General features: G+C 44.1%; 1 protein-coding gene across 1 annotated transcript in view; it reads left to right on the top strand.

The window, feature by feature from the left end:
* The window catches only part of LOC119743107 (coiled-coil domain-containing protein 175-like), a 254,808-nt gene that overhangs the window by 64,792 nt on the left and 177,169 nt on the right, over nt 1–12,847 (top strand). Inside the window, exon 7 of the mRNA XM_038219464.1 lies at nt 4,522–4,620. Coding sequence (XP_038075392.1) covers nt 4,522–4,620 — 99 coding nt within the window. The remainder of the gene's footprint in view (nt 1–4,521; nt 4,621–12,847) is intronic.

Below are 12,847 nucleotides of genomic sequence, written 5' to 3'. Positions count from 1 at the left end.
ACTACCGGCTTAATGTCATTTTCGTTGCTGGGATTAAAAAAAAACAAAAAAAAAACGACCTACCTACCCTATTTTTTCTGGCCCGTTACGCCAACATAACTTTTTTTTTTTTAGGCCTAAGCGCGTAGACTCGTATAATCATTTTCCCCCAGGGGATTTTGAGAAATATTTCTCAACTCCAGTCCTGCCGGACTCGGCCATCGACAAACTCGCCGCTGACCGAGGGACGGCTTCATCCAAAGTTCCTTTTACGGACAAGACCCGTGGAAAACTGGAGGATGTCACCCATAGAATGGACTCGGCAGCACGCATGGGTATGCGTGCGACGTCCTTTCTTCTTCTCCTATCAGAGTACCTGGCACTGGGATATGAAGAAGTTTCGGTGATACCAGCCGACATGATGGTGGCTGCTCTCCATTGCCTCGATCGCGGCCTGTGCTCCACTCTCGACCTTAACAACATCGTCACGCCGCACCAATGTGCTAGATGCGCTTTTCCTCCCGTCACCGGGAGCACGTAAGCGTCTCGACGAACTTCCGCTTTCAGGCCCGGACTTATTTTCTGGTAAGTTCCAGGAGGCCATGGAGGCCGAAGCAAAGCGCCTCAAGGCCACTGAGAAAATTAATCTCAAGAAACCGGCCGAGCTAAAAACCGCGGATAAGACAAGGAAACAACCTTCTTTTGTCATTCCCCGGCGCTGCCCCCCGGTCAGGGCGGCCCGTGGTGGATTTTGTGGGCACGTCCAATAAGACGGTTGGCCCGCGTTATTCACAACCACATGGCGGACAACGGCGTCCCCAGTCGGGACGCGGTTTCCGTGCGCCCACTCCCCGGTACACCGGGGCATGGCGCAAGTGACTTATGCATCTCCGAGCGGCCTCTCGCCGCTGGACCCGTGGGAGGCCACCTTCAGGAGTTCGTGGGGTCCTGGGTGCAGGTGACTTCCGACCGGTGGGTCCTCGAAACGATCAGCAGCGGTTACGCGCTCGAGTTACGAGGACCCACCCCGTTGGACATGCTTATTCGGACAACACCCGTACCGCCCGACACAGCAAAACGCCGCTCCCTCGAGGAGGAGATCGACGCCCTCCTTCTAAAGAGAGCAGTACGTGTTGTCCCCCAAGGGGGGACCCGGGCAGGTTTCATGTCAACCTTCTTCTTGGCCCCCAAGAAGGAGACCGGCGTGTGGCGTCCAATATTGAACTTAAAACCCCTCAACAAGTTCATACGTCCGAAACGTTTCCGCATGGAAACGTTACGGACCATTCTCGAATCGATCATCACGCCTGCGTGGGCGGCCAGTATAGACTTGAAAGACGCGTACTTTCACGTACCGATCAGGCCGGAGCACCGCAAATTCCTACGTTTCCAATACAAAGAATACTGTACGAATTTGTGGTACTCCCGTTCGGGCTGTCCACTTCTCCATGGGTGTTCACCCGGATCGTGAAGATGATCGGGGCGGCACTGCGGCGACGAGGGATCATGATATTCATGTACCTCGACGATTGGCTTGTAGTGGGTCGTTCTCGGGGGGAGACGGAAGCGGCGCTCCAACTAACGTGGCACCTTGCTTCCGACCTTGGATTTCTCATCAACACCAAGAAATCCCATCCAGTCCCCTCGCAGGTTCCCACCTTTCTGGGTGCATCCCTCGATCTTCGCAGGGGACTGGCCCGTCCATCGGAGGACCGCCTGCTGAACCTTCGGCAGTGCGTGTCCCTCTTCCTCCCGATGGTAGTGGCTCCGGCCCGAGCCTGGCTCAGGCTGTTGGGCCTTATGGCCAGTTTGGTGGACTTGGTGGATTTTTGCAGGTTGAGGATGAGGCCAATTCAACTTCACCTACTTTCTTTCTACAGACCCCGCTGGCACCCGATCGACCATCCGGTGCCCACTACGTCTTGGCTAGTCCCCCACCTTCGTTGGTGGCAAGTCGAGGCCAATATAACGCAGGGCCGCGTTTTCCGCCCGCCCCGCCCGTTGGTACTGATCACGACCGACGCGTCAGGGTACGGATGGGGGGCTACCCTCCACCCGCGACAGGTGGCGGGCGTATGGGGCCCCGAACATCAATCATCCCACATCAACGTCCTGGAAATGCTGGCAGTCACCAACGCCCTGAAACATTTCCAGTCGGACGTCAGAGGGCAAGCAGTCCTGGTACGATGCGACAACGCCACAGTGGTGGCATACATCAATCACCAGGGGGGCACTCAGTCAGGCCATCTGTGCACACTAACGTGGGATCTCACCCTCTGGTGCATACATCACGGGATAGCACTGTCGTCAGTCCACATCCCGGGCGAAGAGAACGTCACAGCCGACGCTCTCTCCCGAGGATGGATCGCCCCGACAGAGTGGTCACTGCTCCCACAGGTGGCTCAGTCGATCTTCCGACTAATTGACCGGCCGCATGTGGACCTATTCGCATCGCGAATGAACAATCAGCTACCGATCTACTGCATGAGGGGCCCAGACCCCAACGCGTGGCAGACCGATGCGCTGTCGGTGCGGTGGGACGGCCTACTGGCCTACGCCTTCCCACCCATCTCACTCGTTTCTCGAGTGCTGACCAAGATCGAGCAGGAGGATTGCGGAATCCTCCTCATAGCCCCGTTCTGGCCCCACCAGCTGTGGTTTCCCCGGCTCGTCCGACTCTTGGTTCACCGCCCGGTAATTCTACCGAGGAGGGCTGATCTCCTTTATCAGCCCAGCTCGGGAATCAGTCACCAGGCTCCGGGGGATCTTCACCTGACGTGCTGGGTATTGTCACGCGATCCCTCTGCTCAGCAGGCCTTTCGCGACGAGCTGCAACAATTGCAGCCCAGTCCCGCAGAGCCTCAACCAGAAAGGTGTACGATAGCCGACTACGCCATTTCTTTAAATGGTGTAGACGGCAATCCATTCATCCCCCCAATACTTCTGTAGGAGAAGTGGAGGATTTTCTCCTATACCTTTTTAACAGTGGGCTCACGACGGCCACGGTTACAAATTATCGATCAGCCGTTGCCGCGATCCATCAGGGATTTCCGGACGGTTCCTCCGTTTCCGGCAACCCTGCAATTAGCCAACTGATCAAGGGGATGTTTAATACTCGTCCCCCAGTACGCACATTAATCCCATCTTGGGACCTCTTCAGTGTATTATCTACACTGGCAAAGGCTCCCTTTGAACCAATGAATTGCTCAACTTTGTTACAACTCTCCATCAAAGTAGCTTTTCTATTGGCTGTCGCTACATCCCGACGACGTAGCGAACTACACTCGTTATCGATGCAGACAGGACACATCCGGTTGGGACCGGGGGGTGTCCGCCTGATCCCTACGGCCGGTTTTCTCGCAAAGAACCAGTCGGAGACCTTTATGCCCCCGGACATCTTTGTCCCAGACATCAAGTCTTTTTCGAACGAGACAAACGACAAACTTTGGTGCCCAGTTCGAGCACTTAAGTGGTATGTCAACCGTACGAAGTCACTTCGTACGGGACACGACAAATTGTTCATCACAACGACCCCGCCCCATGGGCTGGCGTCCCGCGATACAATCACTCGCTGGATCGTGACAGCTATCCGTTCCGTACCGGGCGGCTGGCCAGCGACCCAGGGACCCATTCGAGCGCATGAGGTCAAGGGAGTGTCCACCTCGTGGGCCTTTTTTAAGGGTGTCCCCCTAGGTGACATCGTCAAGGCAGCCTGCTAGAAGAACCCTAACACGTTCTCCGAATGCTACCTGAAGGACATCCTCCAGGCAGATGGCAAGGCTGGAAGAGAAGTGCTACTGGCGGCCAGTCGGGCCTCACGGAAGCACTAACGGGTGAGCATATAAATATACATGTATATATTTCTATGGGCATTAAGTTTAATGAGGTGTACCTATCATGTGTTCATCCCCATAATGGTTACACCCCCCTGACTTTTTGCGCACGAGCTCTTTGGGTTCCCTGACGAGGTGAAGCCTAGAGCATCTGGGGCGTAGGTTTTTTGGTTTGGGGTTGTTTGCCTATTGGACACGCCTCATGTCCTACACCCCTGTAGACATACGGTAATTCGCGTATACCCACCGCCTTACTCGGTGCGAGTCTATAAGTAGTATTTGCTCTACAGGTAAGTAGAGTGATGTAGACTCCCCCCCCCCCCCCCACAGTAGTGTGGTTGGGGTCTACGAGCGAATACTTACCTGTAGAGCACCCCTCCCTCCTTCCCCACTATACTCGATTCCTTGAGTGCTTACGTAAGTAACGCTTGAGAAAAAGAGGACGCTAACGTAGTGCGCATGTAACAGGGCGTCGTGGGTAGGACACGTGAGGGGGCTATTGTGTAAAACTCTTAGCAAATTGCCTGCCGGCATAGGGAACAATGCATATGTAGTATTCGCTCTACAGGTAAGTATTCGCTCGTAGACCCCAACCACACTACTGTGGGGGGGGGGGGGGGGGGAATTTACCTCACTCTGAGAATAAACAAAGGATGGCATCAAACAATATTGAGACAACTGATTACTTTATTGTGTGGATGTGGTATAGATCGTGGACCTGGAAACTGGCATCATGATTTTAAAGGAAGACATGATCCAAGAAAGAGCAGATGCCCGTAGAGAAAAGAAACATCTCAAGCAATGTGTGGTAAGTTTGATTTTGATAATCCAGTAGTAAAATTTCAGAATCCCTTTAACAATTGATGTACTAGTTCTCAGCATTCAATATTTGTTAGATTCTGATAGACATCATCATCAACATCATCGTCGTTCGGCTGCAATGCAGGCGACCAAGCGTTTCCTATCATCTCTGTTGTGAACCAAGATATTTTCAGTTGTAAGGCCTTGGATTGGAAGGATATTTTGCACATATGAGGTAGTCCACACACTGCCGACCTCTGCATTGCTTCCCATGAGGAGGATGGTATAGAGCATACATGTTTGATGGCTATTTCTGGATCCATGCGAAGAATATGGCCAAGAATTCTCACCTTCCTCTTTCTTATTTTGTACACTAGGGGACTTGCTTTCACCTCATAAAGTGAAGTTGGGTACTCAATCAATTCTCTTCACTCCTAGAATGATTCTGTAACAAGTAGTGGCAAAGTCATTGATACTGTTTGTGATTGATATGGCAACACTGGCAGACATGTTGCTTTTAAAGAAGGTAATCTTTGTTGAGGTGAATACCAGATCATTCTTCCACAACTTACTAAGTTTCCAAAAGGCAGCCAAGGCGAGACCTTTTCTGCATGGGAAGTCCTTTGCACTTGATGGTAGTATAGAACCCAGGTATCTGAAATCAGTGGCGTGTACAATCTTTTCTTTTTTTCACATAAAGACCATCATTAGGGCAGCAATTTACAGTCATGTATTCTGTCTTCTGTATATTGATGACTAACCTGGCATCTTCAGCAGCAATGGAGATGGCTGTCAGTTGTTCTTGAGCTTGTACTAATGATGATTCAAGAAGGCAGATATCATCGGCAAAGTCAAGATCATTAAATGATTTAGTTGGATGTGTATACTAGACCAGCATGGATGTGTACTTGCTTGGTTGACATACTGTGATGTTCAAGAAATAAACCTTTCTCTTAAGGACCATTTAGTATTTGCTATTTTAGTGGACATAGCTACTCAACTGCTCAGGACTGAAATCCAACTTCCCACCATAATGATAATAATAATAATAATAATAATAATAATAAAGTATTTGTAAAGCGCTTTTACAAAATAGAACAAAGCGCTTTACAACTACAAGAGAGGACTAGGAAGTAATGAATAAGAAACTTTTAAGACGTTTCTTGAAAATGGTGAGAGATGGGGCATCCCTGATGTTGATGGGAATAGTGTTCCATAATTTGGGGCCTGCTATTGAAAAAGATTTGTCTCCAAGGGATTTTGAACCTGTAGGAATAGAGAGAAGAAGTTTATCATTGGAAGATCTTAATCCCGGTCTGCCTGGTTGATACAAAGTGAGTAAGTCACACAAGTAAGGGGGAGCAATACCATGTAGGCACTTGTACACCATCAAAAGAACTTTGAATGCTATACGCTGCTGGATGGGTAACCAGTGAAGATTGGTGATGAGAGAAGTAGCATCCACAGTGCATTTGACAGAGAAGATGAGCCGAGCAGCACGGTTTTGAATTTTTTGTAGTCTATGTTTTTCACCTTGGGTTATACCAAATAGAAGAGAATTGCAGTAATCAAGCCGGGATGTTATAAATGTACGAACAACATGGTGTTGTCATCGATGAATTTACGAATTCGCCAGAGGTTATGTAGGTGAAAATTAATTGATCTACAGATGGAAGAAACATGGTTGGACATAGAAAATGACGAGTCAACTATTCAACCCCAATCCCTGTCCCCCTTCCTAATATACACATGGTGGACAGATGCATATTAAACAAAGTTGACAAATTTTGAATTGGATATGGGAGTCATGAGATCAGAGGTCAGGGTCAAAGCAGTTGGAAACTGATCAAGACCCTCTTTAGATGATTTGACATTTGGACAAATTGGATGTTGTGGTCACGTGATGCCAACTTTCAGAAATGGTTCTCCTCTACCCTGCATGTATATCTTTTGAAATATACACGGTTGACATTACATGTATACTCTTTAATGTGGGCCACATAACATGCAAAAGATGTTTAAATGTTTGGGTTGGCAGGCGGTTGCCCGTTGGTATGACAGCACATGGCAAATGGTCTATAGTCTTGCAACTTCAAGTAGTCCATATCAGAAGTGTGCTTGTCAAACGTGAAGATATACGGAATATAATGCAGGCAGAGGGCAAGAAAGGCTATTAATTTCATTCAGTTGATTCCATGGGAGCAAATTCTTGTTTGCTTCCTTTTGGGTACTAAGTGAGTTGGGGGTAGTGGATGAAATACCAGCCCCCTGCCTAGGGAATCAGTCATGTGATGTGTACATGTACATGCTCTGCACCCAATTTCACGAAGCGTTGCGATGCATCGCAACTTGACTTAGAACGTGTAACCAGTTAATGGACCTTGCGTTACTGATGGGTACTCGTCGTGGGATTTCTCCACATTCTTTCAAGGATTTTGGGGTTCTTCTTTAACTCCAAGACAAAGATTCCATTCTACTGTGGATATTTCATCCAATGTACGCATTGTCGTGATTTTTTTCTCAACATGACTCCGGTGACTTAACCAGCTGCTCGACTGTCCATGGCCCTGGGGGATCGACCCGGCGCGGACTGCCTCTCGAGCCTGTTTGCGGTTCCAACTCGCAATTTCAATTGGACTTGGACGGAGAATTGACTTCAGACGTTCGAGCCGATTCCATTGTGATTACTTTATTGGCTTTTTCGCAAATTTGCGGAAAATCCTTTCTTTCTTCTTCTTCTTTTTTTGGCTAAATCCCATAGACCTTGTACACGTCTTTTCTGCACGCCACTTTTGGCATTAATCTTTGTCGTACATCATTCAAAGTCAACATAGGCATAGTCCCTATAGCAAAGTTGTGTCCCAAAGAGAGCCGTCATCATGACATCACCATGGGTCACGTGATGTCATCACAAATGTGCATATTTTAAAGTCCTATATCTGGGTCATTCCATGTCAGACCAACGCACTTTTGTACCTCATGACTTCCGATTTTGATAAAAATTGATGTGCTTGTAGGTCCTGATGAGCAATGAATGCACACCAATTTTTAGCCCGATCCGACCTACCATGTGGTCAGGGCAGAAACCACAAAAAAAACGGACAGTTTAAGAGTAAAATACCACCCTTTTGGTAGAAATATGTCAAAACCATGTCAATTTCCATCGAATATATGCGAATTTGGTATTAAAATAATAAGAATTGAGTGCTCAAATCAAATCTTTTGTCAAAATTAAATTTTGTGAAAAGGAGGTCACAATTTATGTACTAATGTATCATTCCAAAAATCAACGAAATTAAAATGACTTGATAGAACATGTCTTCAATCCCGGTAAATACCGTTATTTCGTTTTACCGTTTTGGATTTCCTCAAAAACAAAAACAGTAAACGAACCATTGACCGTTTTGTCGTTTTACAGTTTTGTAAAACGGCAAATGGTATTAAGATAAATACAGTTATTCCGTTTTATCAGTTTCATAAATTTCATTACAGCATAACGATCAATGATTTTTGTTTTACAGTTTTACACAAATAACTTTGTAAAACAGCAAAACGGTCAGTATTCAATACAGACTGTTTACAGACTGTTCCTACCTCCATGGTCATAGTTAACAGTCCGTAGTGCATTTTGTGGCGGTACTTATGGTGGGCAAGGGAGTGGAAGGGGACCATGACGAAGAAGTGTTACCTCGGCATAATTTGTGTGTGTTGTGATTCGTGGCGTGACCCTGACCCCTATCTACTGCGATTCAGTTAGTGGGGCTTGAAAAGTTGCAAGCAAAAATGGCGCTGGAAAATTTCAAGGGGGACATTTCACAATGGATACAGGATGGTAAGACGCATGAAGATATGTTGAAGGAAATTGGAGTCCAGTGCGGCTTTTCAATAGCCAATATTCTCAAATTCTGTCGTGAGAACTAGAACGATGCATAAATGTAAGGTGGGCAATTTCACAGGCAGTGACCGTCCCAAGGACACATTAACATTCCAAGGTGCATTGCTATAATTGCCAACTTATACCTGAAAAAAAAAATGGTCGACAAGACTATTGACCATTTTGACATTGTCATGTTTTTGTAAAACAACACTCTAAAAATAAAGCAATAACCGTTTATCGCTTTTTTCAATTTACAAAAACAATAAAAAGGTCATTGTTTTTTGTGACTTAATACAGTTTGACCGTTTTACAAAACTGTAAAACGACAAAACGGTCAATGGTTCGTTTACTGTTTTTGTTTTTGAGGAAATCCAAAACGGTAAAACGAAATAACGGTATGTCCCGGGATTGTCTTCCTCTATCAGAATCTACTAAAAATCAATTGGGGTCTTCAAACCTTACAACTTTATGACTATTTTTGTACAGTTGGTGGGTTACAAATGAGTCAATTTATAGACTTTACATTAGAAATCCACCTACATATGTAACTTACTATTCTGTTTCTAAAGCTACTTAAATTAATCTTGGTTTGGGAATTTCACATGTTTGGGGCTGATGAGGTATAACCAGACTCATAATTCAAAGCACACTCTTGGGATAACTAATTATCAGTTGCAAGAAGGGGGGCACGAGGGGCTGGAACACACACACACAAAAGCAAAATCCTGGGTGCGCCACTGCTGATGATAATTTATATTATGAGTCTGGTTAGACCTCATCAGCCCCAAACATGAGAAATTCCCAAACCAAGATTAATTTAAGTAGCTTTAGAAACAGAATAGTAAGTTGTGTTGGTGGATTTCTAATGTAAAGTCTATAAATTGACTAATTTGTAACCTACCAACTGTACACAAATAGTATGATTGACTGGCTATGACTGTTTATGTAACTTGGTACAGCTATGCTTTGACTGTAGTTGATTGATAGGCCTGCTGTGTCTACCACTTGCCTGCGTTTGTCTGTTGACTGAATTTGACTTGTCAGAGTGCTCGCTTGAAATATGATCTGACTGTTGGTGAGTAGTCTGCGTAAAAAGCATGGCAGGGGAAGTGGATGGATGGACTATTATTCTTAATCACAATAATCCTAGCGTTTTGACCTAGAAAGCTTACACGAATTAAAGTTGTATGTCACTTCATTTAACAGTTATTCTACCATAAGGATCTACATTTAATTTGATAAACGTTTAGCAACATTTTCAGGTAGCATTTAAACGTTTAGTCAACACTTCAACAAGACTGCCGCCTGTGTCCTATATGTGCGGTAACTGCCATCACGTCTGTTTGTAACTTTGTACATTGTATATAAACATGTATACACTTTAATCACCATTTTTTCTATGCTCTTTTTAAGTTTGTAGGATAAATAAAAAAAGAAGAAATGAATCGTCTGCAAGTGTTGATGAATCAAGTGTCACTTCAAGAAATGTCAAAGCTTGAGGAAGATCGTTTATTTATACTTTTTTTAGCTCTGATTTTCTTTAACAAAAACACCAATATATTTAACGAAAGTGGAAAACTCTGCATCCAAAATATGAAAGACTTTCCTGAAAGTGGCAGCATTCTTGAGCTACTACTTTTCTGCAGGCTGCGAGAAAAATAGTCACAACCTCTGTTTCCCGTACAAGATTTCTGGCCACGCAACTGGCAGTCCCGGACATCACACGGGAGCTTCCCTAGCAACAGTATTTCTAGGCAACCAGGTTGGAATGTGACAATGGGCATGCACCTGTTGCTCTAATTCCAACATTATTGGCAATCACTCCAGCTGAGCGTCGGTGTAAGGAACATCCTATTCATGAAAGCAACCAATGGCGTATTTATTTGCCGGGAACTGGCTCATTTAATTGGCTGAGATATTATCACCGCTGTTCACCAGCAAAAACCCTCCATTTACTGGCGGCATTTCCTCAAAGGCCAGTTGCCTACAGATAAACCCGAATCGATACTTTGTTATGACCTAAGAGATGCATTGTATCAATTTGAACAATGCCCCTATTAATCATTCTCTGGAAAGGTTTTTCGTAGCTGAGATTTTATTTGGGCATTTTTTTTTTCAGAGACGGGGGAAAACTTTGTGCGAAAAATGTGGGAAACTGTATTGATCATGAAATTTCACCCCCGTTATGTGTACATGCACATAGATAAACGATTGGGGTGGGGGGGGGGGTTGATATTCGAAGTCCAAATAATTTATTAAATGTAGGGCCCCTCTATGTCTTTTTTTTTTGTAGTACGTTTTATTCTTCGCTTATTTAAAAAGTCACAGAGCTGTTGTTAATCTTCTTCTTATTCCTTTCAAAATTAGAAAAAACTAAGCATAATTTGTATTACAATGGGATGGCAATTTTATTCTTTGTTTATTTTTATTTTTTTTAAATGTGTGTTCAACATTATTTTTTGTAATTGTTCTGCTCTAGAATATATTTCGGAATATTTTTTGACATTAAAGGCTGTTTGTTAATCTTGATCATATTCATTTTAAAATGAGAAAAAAACGAAGCATAATTTGTATTAAATTTTCCCCTGGAATCTGCAGAAGAATTAACTGGTTTTTAAAATCGTTTTGCTTTTAATAAAATAATATCAAGAGAACCAGACGTAAATGTATCTCTGAGGCTGGGAAATTAAGGGAATGACGATTGTATTCTTTGTGACTTCGATTATCAAAAAAAATGCATGGCCTACATTTTTTTGTGTAAATGTACTCAGAAAATATTTTGACATTAAGCATAAAATGCAAGTGCCCCTATTCCAGCCGGGAATTAGAAAAGTGTCTTATAAAAATATATTCTTGTCTGGAAAGAAATTTTCGAGACAATGATTCGACAGGTGACCTTCAAAATGTATACATTGTATATCTTTGTTGATTAGCAGCCCAGTGGAGTTACTTCTGGGACATTCATGCTAAGCTGCTAGCCAGTGAGAATTTCTTTGGTGAATAGGAACACTTATTAAACAAAATAATAAATTTATCAGAATCGATCAACACATTTAGCGCCAAAAGAATGAAAACATATTCTCATCATCTCATGCTCATATGCATGTCACTTAAGAGATTGGTTCCCTTGTAGTCTGAGAAAGTTCTTAGAGTGTCAGTTAACAGGTACATGTAGCAATACCTGGAAGTGTTCCAATCTTGTTACAAACTGAAGATCGTGCCCAAGAATTTTGAACTAGGAGAAATCATTGCCGGCGCGCCACGTGCACGGCTGGCTGTGATTTATTAAGTGCATTCAGCCGTGATACCTATTGCTATGCTTGTTTTCCTCCAGCGCTGCACTACACTGCATGTCAGTGAGCTGAGGGAGGCCGTTATGCGGCGTTGTGCGGCTCTCTGCAGTGCAGTGAAGATAGCGGTGCACTGATAAAATTTAATAGGATGCCGCGGGGCTAAATGGACTAACAAACATTGTACATTCTTTGAAAGGAAAACTGGAGGGTAGATTGTGCAAAATACAAGGTCCATTTTTTAAATTTGAGTTCCGTTTAAACGTTTGTGAAAATTTCTAAACGGATTTGATGTTTTTCCCCCGTTTAAGGTCAAAACGTGTAAGCGTCACATCCATATTCTACCATTAATTTAGCACAGGCTCTTTTATTAATACGTGGGCAACTGTATTGGCATTAATTCCTTTTACTGAAATTTATACGAGTTTTTAACATGATACTTATTTCTTATCTTCCGTAAGTCCTATCAATTAAGTTTATGAAAAAAACCTGTATTTTATCAGGGTAAAGAATAAAGTGTGTCTACTGGAAGTTTATTTTCGTGTATTTTCGTTACAATATTTTCCATGACCTGCCGCCACTGCTGCATCATTATGTTAGTTTCTTGAGTCAGGATTACTCTACTGTAGTGTCCAAAATGTAAAACTACAACATCAATTTTTTCGCAAACGTTTGTCCAACGAACCGTTTTGCTTTGTTTTGTCTGTTTATTGTTGTTGTTGTTGTTTTTTTTTCTTTTTGACGAGTTTATAGGCCATCCTCGAATTGATGGATTTTGTGTGCATTTCTTATTGCACAAGGCATGATGGGAACTAACATTGCTGCAAGATCATAACCATGGTAACAAGGATGCGCATAGACCATAGAGCTATATCAACATTACTAAAGTGCTAATGCTACGTTCCAATCACCCCGTGAAATTGTGTTCGCGAGTTCACAAGTTGTAAATAGCATTCGTACTCATGTTTGCCATTGGTGAACTGGAGGTAGAATTTTCTTCTCGAGTTGATGATGTGTGACGCGTGCATGTGCATACTGGTGAAACCCACTCATGACAACGGGTTCAC

This window comes from Patiria miniata, unplaced genomic scaffold (genome assembly GCF_015706575.1).
Source record: "Patiria miniata isolate m_02_andy unplaced genomic scaffold, ASM1570657v1 HiC_scaffold_11, whole genome shotgun sequence".
NCBI classification, from domain to species: Eukaryota; Metazoa; Echinodermata; class Asteroidea; order Valvatida; family Asterinidae; genus Patiria; species Patiria miniata.
The sequence above is the reverse complement of the archived record's forward strand: the minus strand, read 5'-3'. Positions and strand labels throughout refer to the sequence as shown.